This window comes from Asterias amurensis, chromosome 14 (genome assembly GCF_032118995.1).
Source record: "Asterias amurensis chromosome 14, ASM3211899v1".
Taxonomy (NCBI): domain Eukaryota; kingdom Metazoa; phylum Echinodermata; class Asteroidea; order Forcipulatida; family Asteriidae; genus Asterias; species Asterias amurensis.
Window position 1 is genome coordinate 2,284,946 of NC_092661.1, and position 18,247 is coordinate 2,303,192.

Genomic DNA, 18,247 nt, shown 5'->3' on the forward strand with positions numbered 1-18,247 from the left:
AACATTCCAAGATCATTTAAGTTTGCCATTTTTGGTATGGAAATTATTCAACGAGTTAAAGACATTTAAATATTATTTGTGCGATTAGGAATTTTATTTACTAGGCACAAATTTCATAAAACTATTAAGCACAAAGAAGTTTGCTAAGCATAAACAGGTTACCAGCCAAATTACAGTGCAATGAACGCTTAGTGCTTGCAATTGGTTCCCTGTTGTTAATTTGCTTAGCAGCTTTAAATAAATGAGCCCTAGACTGGTCTGGACGGAAAAGGAATTGCTTCAAAAGCAAAACCAACAAAAAGTTTGAATTAGTTAAAAATAGCCCCCAAAACCATCCCCCCAAGAAACAAATTACAGACCAGCCTTTCCACACAAGACTACGGGTAGTGCGGTTCAAAGCTTTCTTTAGCTTCAAAGCAAATTTTTAAAAGACTTGAAATGTTTTAATTATATTTGCTGAATGTTTGGAAATTTTGATTGTAAGGGCTTCAAAAGTACCCATTAGGTAACCTACAGTAGTTTAAATAAAAAAAAAAATAAAAAAATGCAGGACTTGTTTGGTTCCTGGGTTATCATATAAAAATAACAACCTTGACGTTTAGTTCTTGATAAATAACAACATTGAAGTAAAACAAACGTATTTATTTTGGTTTTTACCCACACACCGATGTGTGTTAGCACTGTATACTCACTACTTCCCCGAGTCCTGTGAAAAAATATCACAGGCATGTTACTCGGGTGGGATTCTTACCCACAACCCTTGCAACTCTAGAGCAGTGTCTTACCAACTCGACTACCGAGATTGCTGGGTAGCTAGAAGCAGTTTCTATCAATGTTTTGGCAACGTACCCTAGCTACAATGAGAGCGCAAACTTTTCTTTTCAAAGCTATCCCACTTGAAATTTAAAGAAAAACAAATTTCAATTTAAAAATTTGGATTACAAATAAAGATAAAATAAAAACTTGTTTAATGTCTTTTTTTGCATACAGAAAAAAGAGAGGCAAAAAGAGGATCTTGGGTTAATCTTTCTTACTGGTAGGGGTCGCTTCACTGGCAGCCGTACTCGTTCCATTTGTTCTGTGTTTGTTCCCGCCATACGTTGAGCCTTTCGATGTCATGGTTGCGCCGACCATGAACTTACTCAGAATATACACTGTAACAAAAAAACATGAGTAAAACAAGAACGAGTTTACTGGCCGAGTCTAACATCACTGGCTTCGACATTAGCAACCCAGCATTACCAGAAATGTGGAGTGTAGTGGCCCAGCAGATTGTGGTTCTCGAGTCTCGGTCGGACACTTGTGTCCTTCAGCAAGACACTTAACCGTTATTGCTTCGTCCTTCGGATGGGACATTAAGTCGTTGGTCCCGTGTGTTTTGTAATGCATGTCAAAGACCCCAGTGCACTTAGGGTAAATAGAAGGGGTTCACCCCGTTGTTCCTGGTTTGAATGGCTGCATAATGTACTGTGCAGCTCTGAAGGCTTTTTAATTCACAATATCAACCTCTACCCTCGCAGGTACCCATTTATACCCCTGGGTGAAGAGAAGCAGTTATAGTAAAGTATCTTGCTCTAGGACACAAGTGTCACGACCGGGATTTGAACCCACACTCCGGTGACTTAGCATCAGAACTTGAATTTGATGCTCTTAACCACTCGGCCACGACACTCTACATAAGAGGGAAAAGTGTTTACTTACACGCAAGTACGACACCCAGTGCAGTTGCCGACGCCAGCAGAGAGCCTGTGGTCAGCACAGTGATGAGGTAGTACAGAGCTGGGAACCCAAGGAATGATAACCAGAACACCTCCACGAAGATCGGCGACCACTTGGAAGGGAACGGGATCGTCTTGCGGTGGTTGCAACCCTCGAAAGTTTCATTTTGAACGAAATGCTCGTATAGCATATCCTAGTTGCCATGGAAAATAGAAAAAGAGGAATTTGTTTCAGTATAAAAACCGGGAAAAAATATGCAACCCTTGAAGGTTATATGTTGGACAAAATGCTAATAGAGTCTACCTGGTTGCCATGGGAAATAGAAGAAGAGCAGTTTTTAATGAGAGACTTTTGGGATGCTTGGTGGCAGCAGACTTACCAGGTAATTTCCATTGTACTTGGTAAAGTGCACATGCTCAGAACTATGTAAACAATGGACTCTACCTGGTTAGTCTGCTGCCACCTAGCGTTCCAAAGTCTCCCATTGAGTTCTGATTCAATAGGCAATTTGCGAGTTAGATTTGAATAATGTCTAGTACATAGACTTGCTTAGTCACAATGTACCGCTTACATTTCAATTCCTCAGACTATAGAGACAGTTTCTATATCAAATGGTTCGGGGCAAGCCTTTGTATAGCAACCTCCAGATGAGCAAACCCTGGTACTATTGTGCTATACACATCCATTCAGAATTGTGTTCGGGTGTTCACCGTCTCTTACGTAACTAAAGCAAAAGCTTGCCCCTCATCATGTGACATAGCAACTGTCTGTACAGTCTAAAGAATTCAAACTAAAGTGGTAACTTGTGGTCAAACACAATATAATACCAAACAATATTCAAACTTAAAATGCAAACGGCTTGCTTATACAACACACAATTTCCCTTGTTTGGCAGAGCAAATTGCTGCACAAAGTGTAGCAATTGCTACTCAAAAATCATTAGTCAGTGTGAACAAAATCTGTCGATGGAAATATTTTGCTAAGCGCCGAAACCGTTCTCATACCTTTTCCTTGTAGAGATCGTGGATGAATTTCACCTGGCCCTCTTCGTCTTTAGGAACGTCTTCAATTGGTATTCTCCTGAAACGAAAAAAAAACATGGGCAGTTTCGTTATCAAAAGAAAACAAGCGCTAAAATCTATTATAACACACCTCTTGCTTGTTCTGTATTCTGGTTGGCTGAAACACGGTCACGTGGGATGAACTAATATAGGCTAGTGATCGCGCGCGCGTGTTTTGAGGGATTAGTACCTGAGCGGGTACTAGTCTTTGCAAATAGTACCCGCGGTAACAGCGCCCTCTTTTGACTTGAACTGTGAACAAACTACAAAATTCCCTTTTCTGTTATTATTTGACATTTTAAGACCGAGCTGTGTTATAAAACACATATTGACTGGCATAATTCGGTAACGTCTATTCCCCCTTGGGCCTATGAGTGACCAGAAGAGGGGCCTATTTCCCTCGGCCTTCAGCCTCAGGAAATAGGTCGCTCGTCTGGTCACTCAAAGTCCCTCCCGGGAATAGATATATACTAGTTACCTCGTTGCCAGTCAATATGTGTATGATAGATGATAGTTTTGCATCAGGGATCTATCTTTCTATCTATCTATCCTATCTAGCCTATGTCGCTCCACTCTTCATCACCATTCCACCTGGATCTTTCTTGTGCTTGTTACATCCATGTGACGTTTCTGAATTCCCTGATGTCGTCCATCGAACGCCTGTATGGTCTGCCTCTTCGTCTCGTGGGATATAGAATATAATATACCGCATTACTCAGAAGGGGGAAATAGGCTTTGAACTGAAGTCTTTGCATTCTAAACCTGAACTTTGGGAGTTTGGCCTAACAACGTTGACTTGAAACAAGGTCTTCAGACTGTTTCCTACAAAAGCCTGCCTGTGAAATCTGGCAAGTTCTATGGTTTTATCTTCATGATTTTTGAGAATGTGGTAAGAACACCGGACTCGAGCTCTTGTGTTTGTGATCAGCAGATTGTGGGTCTTGAGTCTCGATCGGACATTTGTGTCCTTCAGCAAGCCACTTAACCATTATTGCTTCGTCCTTAAAAACAAGAGGGTTTGTGTGTTTTTGTTGTTTTCAATAGTTTTGTCAAACAAATTTAACTCCTAAGCACAGTGTAGCCCAAGTAAATATTTGAAGAATTGTTCTTGCTTTGCCAACATGAATAAAAATCTTCTTTAAAGCCATTGGACCCTTTCGGTTCAGACAAAAAATAAATGTTCACAGATTTACAAATAACTTACAGGGTTTACAGAAGGCAATGGTGAAAGACTTCTCTTGAAATATTATTTCATGAAATGCTTTACTTTTTGAGAAAACAGCAAAACAAAATAAATTCTTGTTAACGAGAATTACAAATTTATTTTAAACACATGTCATGACACGGCGAAACGCGCGGAAACGAGGGTGGGTTTTTCCGTTGTTTTCTCCCGACTCCGATGACCGATTGAGCCTAAATTTTCACAGGTTTGTTATTTGATATAGAAGTTGTGGTACACAAAGTGTGGGCCTTGGACAGCACTGTTTACAGAAAGGGTCCAATGGCTTTAAGTTGTTGGTCCTGTGTGTCAAGTAATCAACCGCAATGGAAGATCACTGGGCAAACTTAAACATAATTTTGAACAATAAAAAAATGACGAGAGCAGGACTTGGACATGCGACTTCCGGACTAACGTGCTGGGCACTCTCCTGACTGAGCCATCTAGCCTTATTACATGCAAACCATAGTATGGCAAACCTTTTCTATATACCAGAATAAGGTTACCAGCAAAACTACTTTATCAAAAGTATAATTTGTAACTGGTACCCTGCTCATTTCTGCTACGCAGACAATTAAGCAATATTTTCTGCTTGAATATTGAAATTGGGCCCATGGAAGGGGCAGCAGATGGGGTTATAAATACACCTACTTTGCATGGAAATTGAAGATAAATTTCTTTCCCCTCATAAGGTTCAGCATTGTTGGTTCGTATTCCGATTTGCTCACAGCAAACGTGAGGTCATAAATTGCAGGCACTGCAACAGAAAAGAAAACAGAAAAGTGTTTATTGGAAATGATACCCTCCTAAAAATACCGATGGGTTGACATGGCCAATTCTGTTTCCTTATTTTAAAAACGTAACTTTTGGTAAAGCCACAGCTAAAGCCTAAGCCAGGTCCGAAGCCTCAGCCATGACCCCCAAAATGGTCTGAGAGGTCAAACTGAGGGTCAACAGCTTTTAATGTATTCATGTATTCATGGTTGAGAATCATTGCAGACATAAAGGTCTCAAACAAGTATCCAAATTTTTGGTGGTATGTTCAAAAAATGACATTTTCAACATTGACTTGGTTTGAAAATGGGAAAAAACCATGGGTCATTATTTAATTATTGACCCCATTTAAAAACAAAAGCAGTGTTTTAATTACCTTTTCCATCAAACGCTTCCATAGCAACGACAAAACCCTTTGTTCTTGGAGTGAGGTGGTGTTTTAACTCTGGCAATCCTTTTTCTTTTGCGAATGCGATTCCCTTGGCGTGTTTCTCAGGTGTGAACCGTGTTCCTTCACAGAACATTAATATCTGAAAAATAAAAAATAAAAACAATACAAAATGTAATTCAAAACCACTAACTTTTGAAACTTTATTTGTAAAAAAAATGAAAAAATGTTTGTTAATGTAAAATACTCAAGTAACTTCTTTATTTAACTCAAAGTATCAAAATACTTAGAAAAAATATTGGCCATTGAAATACTGTATGCGTTATAGGCATTGTGCATGCACAACTGCATGCAATGCATTATGGGTAATTACAAATTCCATTAAAACAACCACTTCCGATCGAAACTATTCAATTATTCTTACGCCAAAACGTGTAGAAAAATATCCCGAACAAATTGATGCAACTTTGCGGAAAGTTAATGACATCTTTTGTTTTAGTAATAATTTGCACTTCAAACCGTGGGTAGTAGTCACATATGTTTGTGTATAGGTATTTTTCAGTACAAATTAATTTTATGCCTTAAACTAATGAGTAAGGAAAATAATGAGCTTGGGTGACGCCAGGCTCCACAGCAATACACTTGTCTGTGATGAATTTTTGCGGGGGAAAGGTCGCCCTCGGTGTGACTTGCTTACTTTCGCAAGTTGCCCTTGTTGTGTGGTCTACCCCCTAACAAAGAATCAAAAAATAGAAGCTAACTGCACCATTGATACATCAGTCCTGCATAGCGAGACACCAAGACTAGGTCCTACTTCCAAAACCTATAAACACAAAAACTGGCTAAGCACAGGAAAATCTCGCTTAGCATGGACTGGTTACTAGCTAAATTTATTTTTCTTTTTACTTTGTTGCAACAGGTGTCAGTGTCCCACATATTTTTTGTTTGACTTAGCAATTAAAGTTGCTCCGCAGTATTTTCTGATTAACATCTTTATGAAATTGGGCAACTGTCTCTAAATGCTGGTACAATCTAGTCATTGTCATGAGGTGGAGACTGAAGAATTTTTGAGGTGTTGATCTCCATAGTGTTAAGGCCGAGTCACACTGCAGCGATAACAAAAACGATAACGATCACGACGCTGAGAAAACGCGTTCTATTGGTTGAATTGCTCCACGCAGCCTACCAATTCAACCATAATATGCGTTCTCTTTGAGTCGTGATTGTTTTCGTTCTCGTTAACGTTGCAGTGTGACTCTGCCTTTAGCCAGAGGGTTGTCTGTGTATCTTTTGGCAGCCTGTTTTAAATGTGGACACCTTGTTCTATCTGTCACTTAAATTTAAATGCAAAATTTGGACACACGTTTTTTTTTTAAATATCCAGCAAGTTTGAACATCCTTTTCTTAAAACCTGGCTAAAACTTTGTGGTCTCTTTATAGGGATTCAGAGGTTTCAGTGTAGAGTCGGCACTGCTCTGATAAACAATTTGGACACACAGTTTTTGAAATTTCCAGCAAATTTGGACATCCTTTTCCTAAATCCTGGCTAAAACCTTGCTTGTCTCTTTATAGGGATTCAAAAATTTCAGTACAGAGGAAAAAAAACTCACCATACAATGTATCGGATATGTGATATAGCTCCTGAAACCGGCGATCATGTTCTTCTTGTCCTTTGTGAAGTCCCGTTTCACGAAGATCATTTCCAGCATGGAGAACGACCATCCGACGAGGGGAACGTACTTAAGATCATTCTTCATCAGACATTTAGCATTCTGTTAAAGCAATCGCACAACACCGGTAAACAATATCATCCAAAGGACCACACTTCATGTATCACAATTAGATATAAAGTAACAAACCTGTAAAAATTTAGGCTCAATTGGTCATCGGAGTTGGGAGAAAATAACGGGAAAACCCACTCTTGTTTCTGCATGTTTCGCCGTGCATTGAGATGTGTTTAAAATAAATCTGTTATTCTCACTATACAGAATTGATTATTGTTTTAATGTAATCTTAAAAAGTAAAGCATTTCATGGAATAATATTTCAAGAGAAGTCTTTCACCATTACCTTCTGTAAACCCTGTGAGTTGTTTGTAAATCTGAACTTTTATAATTTTTGTTCTGTTCAGAAAGTGTCCAATGGTTTTAACGGAAACCCAAAAATGAAGACATCTATGATTTTTGCGACTACCGTTTTCCAACTACTCAGTTAATTGTGGCACCATGACTACTTCAAAACGACTCTAGAATACCTGTTCCGTGAACCAATTGTGTCGCTCACGACTATTCGTGACAACATTATTTACTTACGAAACACAATCAGACATCAGTGAGACAATCCTTCAATCCTTTCAGCAGGAATTTTACTATATTGCGCCTGTGGCAAACATTTGAAAGTGTCAAAGCCACGACTATTAGAGGCCAACTAGTCGAGTGGTAAATTTCACTAATCACCCCGGCCTAATTATGATTGACCTACTTTTAAAATGCCGAAACGATCGGCAAGAGCCCAGACTGCAAGCCAATCAACGTCCTCTTTGTGGTTGGCTGTGATGACGGCGTGCTCCGTGCCGACATATTCCAAGAATTTTTTATCAGCAACGAGCCTCGTCTCTGTTCCGGACCAGTGGTCGCACAGCCACACCATCTCTGTCAATATAACAGAACTAGTTAGTACAACTTAGATATCATCAGAATATGATGACGACCCTGCAAGGTTTAAAGACAGTGGACACTATCGGTAATTGTCACAGACCTGTCTTCTCACTTGGTGTATCTCAACATATATGCATGAAATAATAAACCTGTGAAAGTTTGAGCTCAATTGGCCGTCGCAGTTGTGAGATAGTAATGAAAGAAAAAACTTCCTTGTCACACGAAGTTGTGTGTGTTCAGATGGTTGATTTCGAAACCTTAAGTTCTAAACTTGAGGTCTCGAAATCAAATTCATGGAATATAACTTCTTTCACGAAAACTACATCACTTCAGAGGGAGCCGTTTCTCACAATGTTTTATACTATCAACCTCTTCCCATTACTCGTTACCAAGTTAGGTTTTATGATTATTTTGAGTAATTGCAATAGTGTCCACTGCCTTTAAAGGAACACGTTGCCTTGGATCGGACGAGTTGGTCAAAACAAAAGCGTTTGTAACCGTTTTTTATAAAATGCATATGGTTGGAAAGATGTTTTAAAAGTAGAATACAATGATCCACACAAGTTTGCCTCGAAATTGCGTGGTTTTCCTTCTACTGTGCGAACTAACATGGTCGGCCATTTATGGGAGTCAAAATTTTGACCCCCATAAATGGCCGACGTGTTTAGTCGACGAGGTAAAAGGAAAACCACGCAATTTCGAGGCATGTTTGTGTGGATTATTGTATTCTACTTTTACAACATCTTTCTACCCATATGCATTTTATAAAAAACGGTTACAAAGGCTTTTCAAAGACCAACTCGACCGATCCAAGGCAACGTGTTCCTTTAAACGACAGTTTAAGCATCAGTCACTACTCTGTAATTTCCATTCATAAATGCCCTTTTGTTAAAAGGCAACAGTTTCAGAAATTCTAGACAATCTGCCACTTGTTTCCTTTGCTAGTTTTAAAATTGTCAAAATGTTTTGTGAAAATGTTTTGTGCGCGTCAGATGGTGTGTATGATGCAGCACGCCTACAGACTTATTACACGCTGTTACTAATAGCTACGTTTGTTTTTTTGTTTAACTGGAGTACATGAGCTTACGAGCCCAACGACCAAAGCCAGCTGGTCTTAAACAGCTCCAGCTGGTCATTATTATCAACACCCCCTTGTGACGCGCTCTCCACCAATAGGAATAGCGAAACTGTCTGGGGTATTTATGTATGCCAGGTTGTTATTATGGGTGAGAGCCTTGGTGTTAACTGTACTTACGTGCCCAGTGCATGTAGATAATCTTGCAGACGATAACTTGATACAAACTCTTGCTGAAGGGGTAGACAAGGAATAACGTCAGAAGCTGAAGCAAAATAACGATGATCCCGCTGATAAGGAATGTCATGCTGAGGACCATCACACACAGCGGGGATTCCTTCACAGACGACAGTAAACCCATAGTGAGGCTTGGTGGACAGATTGTCCGTCACACGTTAGATGATATGAAGACAAAGTTGAAGAACAGTTCAGTTCTGTTTCACTACATGCCCAGTTTGTTCTTCAGGTACGTAATGTCAGATAGATTCTCAATCTGGAAAAGACAAGACAAAGAGAATTCATGATAAGTTTCTTTGACTACATCTTAAAGGGATGGTATTGACCCATTTCACCTGACGTCATCAGCAGAAAAATCTTGAATGCGCCATACTGGTGGGCAATTTCACTGTGCGTTTTTATGTATGTAAAGTAAAGTGTGCAATTTAGGCCATGCGGCGTTAATACACGTAAACCTAACTGCCCACCAACATGGTGAGCGTCAATACTTTGTTTGGTAATCATTCTTTAATGGCAATGACAACTTTTTGTTAGAATTCTACAGCAGCTTTCGATAGTATCAATGCATTTTGAGAAACATTTCACTTCAAAATGGCGTGGTGGATTATATAAAAAGATAAACAAAATTATCCCTCAAAATTTGAACCTGAGAAGCGTTACTGTCTCGAGTTGTGCATTCCTATTAGGGAAATCATTCTTCCTGCTTGGACATATTCACTCCAGATTTTCGGCGGTACCTCAAAAATGAGACTCAAGCGGATCAAAATTTAATGTACATGTAACCATTTCAAGCAAAAATTTAGCGTAAATTTGGTTAACCTATCAGGAAATGTTGCTCTTTAGGGCAACTGTTAATATCCTTTTCCAAGCAAAATCAACTCCCAGTGAATATGCTAAAATAATTAAAGTAAACACAAGGAAGGACAATGGGAATTGGGGATGAGAAAGACACACTATCCCAGGCTAGCAGACAAAAGGAATGACTTGCATAATTTGCAATGGGAGTCTTTTTAGAAATAATCAATACATGTACATGACATACATGTACACGTACATGTAGACTGGATCCCACTCACTGGTCATTTCCCCACTGTTCTCAGAGGTGAGAACAAAAGATCATGACCACTCAACTATAAATAGATTTTCTAAAATGTCTCCCATTGATCTTTCCAACTTATGGTCATAAACCTGCCCCTTCCCTCCACCCCCCCCCCCCCCCCCGCCCCAATGTCGGGTCATTCACTATTTTTTGCATTTGTACCAAAGATTATAGAGCACCGTAGGCGCAAGATGCCGAACTGAAGCTTTATCTATTGCTGTAACGTGAAATACGCATGGGCGCCATTTCAGCAAGTGAATGTTTTGTTTCCCATTGATAGGAATGGTCATAATTATCTGCACTAATCTGCACTGATCTATTGTTGTATCAAAAGAGTTACTTGCCGAAATGGCGTCCAGTGGGATATCACATTTCAGCCCGAGAGTCGCATCTTGCGCCTACGGCGCACTATAATCTTTGATTTGTACCATAGGCCTTTTTGCTTGGTTTGCAACAGCGTCCTTTTGGTTGGTAAGCAAGAACTTTTGCAATCAGCTAAATTCTGTTCACTCATTGTATGAGCAGATTACACACATCATGCTATGAGGATTTATTAAGATTATTAAAACAACTCTCAGTTATCTTGCTGTGCCATTTGCGAAAGTCAAGCCAATAACATTAGAGGCAGTTGACACTGTTGGTAATTACTCAAAATAATTATCAGCATAAAACCTCACTTGGTTACAAGCAATGGAGAGCTGTTGATAGTATAAAAAACATTGTGAGAAACGGCTCCCTCTGAAGTGACGTAGTTTTCGAGAAAGAAGTAATTTTCCACGAATTTGATTTCGAGACCTCAAGTTTAGAATTTGAGGTCTCGAAAATAAGCATCCTGAAAGCACACAACTTTGTGACAAGGGTGTTTATTCTTTCATACATGTAGTTATCTTGCAACTACAATGACCAATTGAGCTCAAATTTTCACAGGATTTTATGCATATGTTGAGACACACCAAGTGAGAAGACTGGATTTTTATAATTACCAATAGTGTCCACTGCCTTTAAACACCAGGGCCCAATTTCATAAAGCTGTTTTAAAAGCAGAAAATACTGCTTGACAAATTTCTTTGCTAAGCAAATATTTAGTGTCCGCACCACCAGTCACAACAATGTAAACTTGAAGTAATTTTGGCTGGTAACCTGTTTCTGTTAAGCAATAGATTTCTGTGCTCAGCAAGTTTATGTGCTAACAAGCTTTATGAAATTGGACCCAATTGCTCATCGATGTTGTTTAAACTAAAATACTTACATCCCAAGTTTGAGTATTTCTCATCAACCAATACCAGCGATTAATCATGTACTAAAATATTTACCAGATTCTCGTTCAATCTATTTTGTTATCACCAAAAAATGTGGTACGGTTAAAGTCCAATGTGTAAACTACTAAGAGTTGAAGCTTTTGATGTCAGTGAAGAAAAATATTAACTGTGATTTTGACGGTATGGTACCTTTTGTTTGTATAGTTTTTGTTTGCATTGTCCAAAGTGCATTTAACGCAGGATGATACAACTAATACAACATAGTGCTAATTTTTTATTTACTGATGGTTTTTGTGTTAGAAACTGATAAGATTTGTCGTTCTGCTTGGTATTTGAATACAAACAAAACATAAATACAAAGAAAATACTTGTGTGTTGTGTTGTGCTTTTTTTTAAAGTTCTTAAATGGGGCCTGAAATTTGTCTATATTGAGAGAGCAAGACCAGTGTCATTTTGCAAGGAACACTTCCACACACACAGGCCTGCATGGCCTGTATGCTTAAGGGCACCAAGGCATTTTCTTCTTGGTAAAGGGCACCCTATGATGAAATTACAAATTTGTACTGGAGCATTTCAACGGCACCAAGGCAATGACCTGGGGACACGCCACGCAGGCAATCACCCTCATTGTCACCGTGAAGTATTTAGCCTGTGCTTCGTATTTTGAAAGAGCAAGGGCACCAAGGCGTTTTCTCCTAGGTTAAGGGCACCCTATGAGGAAATTCATTTCAAGGTACCAAGGCAATGATCAGGGGGCATGGAGGCGATCAAAGTATCAGGCCTGCATACAAGATTTGGAGGGGCACCCCGGTCAAGACCAGGGCAACAGAGGTCATGGTCTCCATTGTCTCAGTGTAATTCCAGTCCTGCACATACAGAGACATGTGCCTGTGTTGGTTGTGCAAACTGTTTCAGTTCGTGTTCAAAGTTTATGGTTTTCAAACTGCATGTTTTGTTGTAATACTTTGTCATCACTCAACTGACACAAAGTACACTTGATAACAAGTTCTTTGTTCAGTGTTGTTGTTGGACAATTCCCATTCTTGCCATACTTGAAGCTGATTTGTTTTGTTATTCCTGTATTTTGTATTGTTCTTTTTGTTATTATAAATAATAAAAATAATAAAAATAATAAAGTAAATATCACTTGTTGATCAACTTGAGGGTGCTCAGACAAATTCAAAGTCCACTCTCTGTAATACGATGAATTATTTATATATATTATTTTTGAAAACACTATCATAAAGCAATCAACAACACACAACAATGCACAGGAAATAAAGGTTTTGTATCATTGTGATAGGGCCTAGTGATTAGACTTGGTCTCTTGGTCCTACTTCAAGTTTGTTGTCGAAATTGTATGGAATGTCCTCTGTTTTTAAGAGCCCTTGTGTAGATATTATGTGATGTTTTATCATCGACTGATTGCGGTTGCAGAGCTTTTGTGTGATGAATCCATCCACTATGTAAATGTAGGTCAGAATTTTGATGGTTCATCAATCGCACAACACTGAAGGGGTAGGCATGGTAGGTGGAAGGGGGTACATGTGGGGGTTTGGGAAGGGTTGGGGTAGAGGTGTAGCCTTGCTCAAGGCAGTCGCATTACTCGCTCTGAAAAGACGCCGCTATAAACCCACCCGTATACCCTGTTTGTGGTGCGTGCGATCACACCGCATGACCCACCCGTATACACACTGTCAGATCGTACGAATACTGTTCACTCGTACCACTAACCGCATGCGGAGGCCGCCAGGCCGACAGCCTTGTCGGGTCTGTATCTTCCGGGTTTAGTGTGTTGTATTGAAAAAATTCCACAAGTGGACGAAATTGGGGGGGCTCTTGGATATGCTATATGCAGCTCATGAATATGTATATCGTTCGTCAGACCTATCAGACAACACAGGATGTGAGGCAAATGAATTATTCATTTTGACGTCTAATCACGCACTTCCCTTATCACGACCTTTGGACCCTATCATGCGTCCGTAGTGGTGGTGTGTGATACATGTCTTGTCTTTCGCGGGCATTATGGTAATGAGCTGACCGTGGGAACTCTTCGCTTATTATAGTAATGAGGTCAGTGGCTTCAACACAGACCCTACAAGGCTGTCGGCCTGACGGCCTCCGCATGCGGATAGTGTACGGGGGCATCGTGTTGTGCGATGTTATGCACAGTGAATATGGGTGGGTTTTTAAACAGCGGCGATCTTTTTTCGGAGTGAATAATTCGACTGCCTTGAGCAAGGCTAGTAGAGGTGGGGTTTGGGGTTGTGTGAACATGTAGGGGTTTGAGGAGGGATAGAGTAGAGGTGAGGGAAGGGGTTTGGTGTAGGGGTAGGGATGGGGTAGGGTTTGGAGGTTGGGGTAGGGGGGTTGGGGTAGGGGTGTTGGGGTAGGGGAATTTGGGGTAGGGTTTTGGGTAGGGGTACTCCTAGAACTATTCCTAGACAAAAGCGCGACTCCTAGACAAAAGCGGAATGAACCTCATAGTTCTACAAGTATTACAAGTTGTTCTACAAGTTTGGGGAAGGGGGTTTTGGGAGGGGGTTAGGGGATGGGGTTTGGGGTAGGGGTTAGGAGTAGGTGTTTAGGGTAGGGGTTAGGGGAAGGGGTTTGGGGTAGGGGTTTGGAGTAGGGGTTTGGAGTAGGGGTTAGGGGACGGGGTTTGGGGTAGGGGTTTGGAGTAGGGGTTTGGAGTAGGGGTTAGGGGACGGGGTTTGGGGTAGGGGTTTGGAGTAGGGGTTTGGAGTAGGGGTTAGGGGACGGGGTTTGGGGTAGGGGTTAGGAGTAGGTGTTTAGGGTAGGGGTTAGGGGTAAGGGTTTGGGCTAGGGGACGGCGTTGTGGTAGAGGTAGATGGGTTCGGTCACTGGTGGATCCATTGATTAATCGTGCAACCTGAGATTGGGGAGCAGCATTCAAGACTAGAATTAGAAACAAAAAACAGGATGTCTTTTTTTTTTCTTCTTTTATTTCAAACGAATTGTCAAAATTTGTTTCTAAAACAACGGAAATTTGATCAACAAGTTGCAGCGCAGTTTGTTTTTCACACAGGAATAAGGTTTATCGCGATTCAGAACCGGGAAGGAATATGGGGCAGTTTCTATGCAGTTTCTACGAATCGCGCACGCAACGCCTATACCTTTGTGTGGGTTCAACAGCGCCCTCTCTTGATATTTTGCTATTCGCAATAAACCTTATCTGCCAGTGTGTCAGTCAGCGCCGTTGGCATTGTCCTACTCCCCCACTTTGTTTGTTTCTTCCTCCAATCCAATCATGGTTTATCGGACTTTTGTAATTACTTCTTGAGGGGTCGCATTAAATACCGACAACTCACGACCCGTCACGACAACTCACGACAACAATTTTTAAATGCACTTTAACATGAACATTTGAACATAAGTCAACCGTTAAATATATGCACAAGAGTCGTATGCACCTAAATCACTTTCAGACTGTTGAAAAAATTTGTATTTTTAATTGTAAAAAATGTGTTTTTTACCATGAGTTTAGTAACAAACGGAAAAATCTGCCTTGTTGTCTCCCAACATACTTCAGGGATGGTACAATATGCAAGATGATTATTTACCATTTTATGTGCCTTTCATGAAGTTAACTTCCATTTCCAGAGTGACGACTTAGTTACTTACAATGAAAGAAAAAACAGCAGCTAAAACCAAAAATAAAAAAAAACAACTGAGCCCTCAGAAATTACCCCTGTAGTGTAGTGGAATCGTCCAAGTACGTCGAAAGACAACATGGCAGATGCCAGATATTTCCCTTCGTTACTAAACTGGGGGTAAAAAAACACTTTTTTACAATTAAAAATACAATTTTTTCAGAAGTTTGAAAGTGATTTAGGTGCATACGACTCTTGTGCATATATTTAACAGTTGACTTATGTTATGTACAAGTTAAAGTGCATTTAAAAATTGTTGTTGTGAGTTGTCGTGAGGGGTCATGAGTTGTCGGTATTTAGAGCGACCGCTTCTTGAGCGCAAACGCCTCAAACTCATGATAACGCATGATGATGAGCAGCCGAACATGGTCAGTGACAGTGTTAGTGGGACTAGACAGGTCAGGGGTCGAAATTGCCACTAGCCCGCTAGCCCGGGACTACCAGATTTACGGCCGGGCTACTGATTTTTCCAGTTTGATAGCCCGAAGGGCTAGTGAAAAAATAATGCCAAAATCATCATCACAAACAATACAGAACTATGTTATTGGTGTATTGTAAAGTTTGAGCTGCCTCGCGAGACATAATGTGTCTTTCGGGCTACCAAAATCTAATCAGGGCTACTAAAAATTGTTGGTCACTAGCCCTGCTGACTACCATGGAAATACACTTAATTTCGACCCCTGCACTGCAGGTGGTCATGGCAGATCTGTTTCTCACCTCAACATTCTCCAATAGTTTTTGAACAAAAGTACCACTACTCCAGACAGAATTTGAGATTCGGCAAAACATTCGCACTTACACTTTTTACAGCATATATTTCACGACAAGTGGTGAAAAATTATGATTAGAGTTAGACAATAACAAAAATCGCGCGGTGTTTAAAGTTTGCGTCCGAGTATGCTGCGCAAATTTCAAAATCATAACAAGATAATACACCACGCAAATTTAATAAAAGGACAATGTCAAAGATTGCGCACAACAGTGATAGGATATGGTGTGGCTCCAATTTATAAACAGTAATTTTACCGGTCACTTTAGTACATAATGCACAAAGAAAAACACATTATTTATGAAAGGGACAATAAAGGTTAAATACCTTGGCGTTGTATTCCACACGGTCAGCGTGAGTTTTGACCCTTGCTTGGCCTGGTGATTTATGGAGAATAGATCTGAAAATCGAGTGTTTACTTTCTACCGCCACACGTTGGCTAACCACCTTATTCTGTCGTGTGGGTGATCGGATGATGTGCGAATAATTGTGCATACATAAAATGCACACAATTCGATCGTCCCCACGTTCATTATGAACATATTATTTTAAACTTAATCTGGGGACGACGTGTCAAAAAAACAGGCAGGTTGAACTGATCAGTCTGGCGCCCTCTACCATCATCATCTCATGAGTTCATTACAGCTGCACTAAGCGTAAACATTTCTTGCCAATATTGTTAAAAATAGGATTACCAACCAAATTTCAACATAATTTTCAGGATAAGCAAACAACAACTGAATACAGGTAACAAGCAACGTATGCAACAAATGGAAATGGTTGGTAATTCTGTTTTTATCAAGGAAGAAATTTCATGCTAAGCAAATTTTCGTGCTTAGCAGCTCTATGAGATTGGGCCCAGTAGTTCCCCCCCCCTCCCCACAGTCCGAGCTAGACGGGGTCAAACAGTGTTAACTGTTTTTATTCAAACAGAATAGACCTCGACATCTCAGAGAAAACAAAAAGAAAACACAAGAGTTGTTATATTGTTATAATTGTTACATTTATTGACCAAACCCAACAGCGGACGAGCCGCCAATTACAGGAAAGGATAAAAAAAAAAACAATTAGAAATATTCATATAGCCTACATAAAAACACTCTGATATGTACAAAGTTAACAATTAAAATAGAATCATCTTAGGAAAGAAAATTAAAGCATACAATGAAGATTAAGTAAAATAAAATAGGGAACAGAAACAGACCACCATGAACGACTGTGAAAATATATTTAAAATAAATTTTAAAAGCAAAAGCCTACATTAAATTATAAACAGAATAAACGATAAAAAGACAAAGGAAATAAAAAAAAATAAAAAAATACATGTATTTTGTAAATACATGTATACATTAGTTACTGGAAGAGGATATGGCACGCAAAACCTGACCACGAAAGGAATTAAGAGAAGGGGCTCCGAACACATCACAAGAACCATGGATACTATTATAATGTGGAGGAAATCCTAACAATCATTTGCTTTTCAACAATCTGTATTATTGTTTCAATTGGTATCACAGAATTCTTACAGGCATTTTCTAGAAAATTATATAAAAATTGAAAATACTTATATATTAAAGGCACTGGACACCTTTGGTAATTGTCAAAAACCAGTATTCTCCCTTCTTGGTGTATCAAATGCATGTGAGGATTAATTATTGATCTCCTCATTATAATTCGTCATCGAAGTTGCAAGAGAATAATTTATGACACACGTTGCATGCACAACTCGTGTGCTTTCAAATGCCTATAAGACTTCGAGGTCTGAGGCCTTTTAATATTGAATGAGAAATTTATTCTTTAAAAAAAATTCCCTCTTTCTCAAAAACTACGTTACTTCAGAGGCGTTTCTCACAATGTTGTATCTATCAACATCTCTCCATTGCTCGTTATAACAAGTAAGTTGTGTATTCTAACAACTTTTTTGAGTAACATTATTACCAATAGTGTCCAGTGCGTTTAAAACGGAAGTGCAATGGATACGTGCCAAAAATGGCATGACAATTCAAATAAAGGCATGAGCCTATAAAATCACCTCTTTATTATTTTGTGTAACTTTTCTTGATGATAATAACATTATAATTTAATTGAGCCTCCTTAAAGCTGCAAAGCTTTTATTCCTGAATAAACCCATCAATATCCGAGCCCAATATAGAAGACAAACAAGAAACCTCTTAAAGGAACACGTTGCCTTGGATCGGTCGAGTTGGTCTTTGAAAAGCGTTTGAAACCGTTTGTTACGAATTGCAATGGTTATAGATAAATAATTTTAAAGTAGAATATAATGATCCACGCAAACATGCCTCGAAATTGCACG

General features: G+C 39.5%; 1 protein-coding gene and 1 non-coding gene across 3 annotated transcripts; one reads left to right on the forward strand and one right to left on the reverse strand.

Annotated features, from left to right (window-relative positions):
* Window positions 1-501: 501 nt before the first annotated feature.
* On the reverse strand, window positions 502-16,393 carry LOC139947141 (1-acyl-sn-glycerol-3-phosphate acyltransferase gamma-like). 2 transcript variants are annotated; one of them, XM_071944998.1, is made up of 9 exons: window positions 16,261-16,393; window positions 9,073-9,385; window positions 7,642-7,811; window positions 6,772-6,933; window positions 5,150-5,303; window positions 4,651-4,756; window positions 2,724-2,799; window positions 1,702-1,912; window positions 502-1,154 (listed from the first exon to the last, which is right to left on the reverse strand). In XM_071944998.1, the coding sequence occupies exons 2-9, from the start codon at window positions 9,251-9,253 to the stop codon at window positions 1,021-1,023; spliced, it is 1,194 nt and encodes a 397-aa protein (XP_071801099.1). In that variant the 5' UTR covers window positions 9,254-9,385; window positions 16,261-16,393; the 3' UTR covers window positions 502-1,020. The 2 variants fall into 2 exon arrangements, with proteins under 2 accessions (XP_071801099.1, XP_071801100.1); XM_071944999.1 differs by lacking the exon at window positions 16,261-16,393 and adding an exon at window positions 11,478-11,551.
* On the forward strand, window positions 5,738-5,892 carry LOC139947640 (U12 minor spliceosomal RNA). Its single transcript, XR_011787385.1, has one exon. It is a non-coding gene; the product is annotated as a U12 minor spliceosomal RNA (small nuclear RNA).
* Window positions 16,394-18,247: the final 1,854 nt, after the last annotated feature.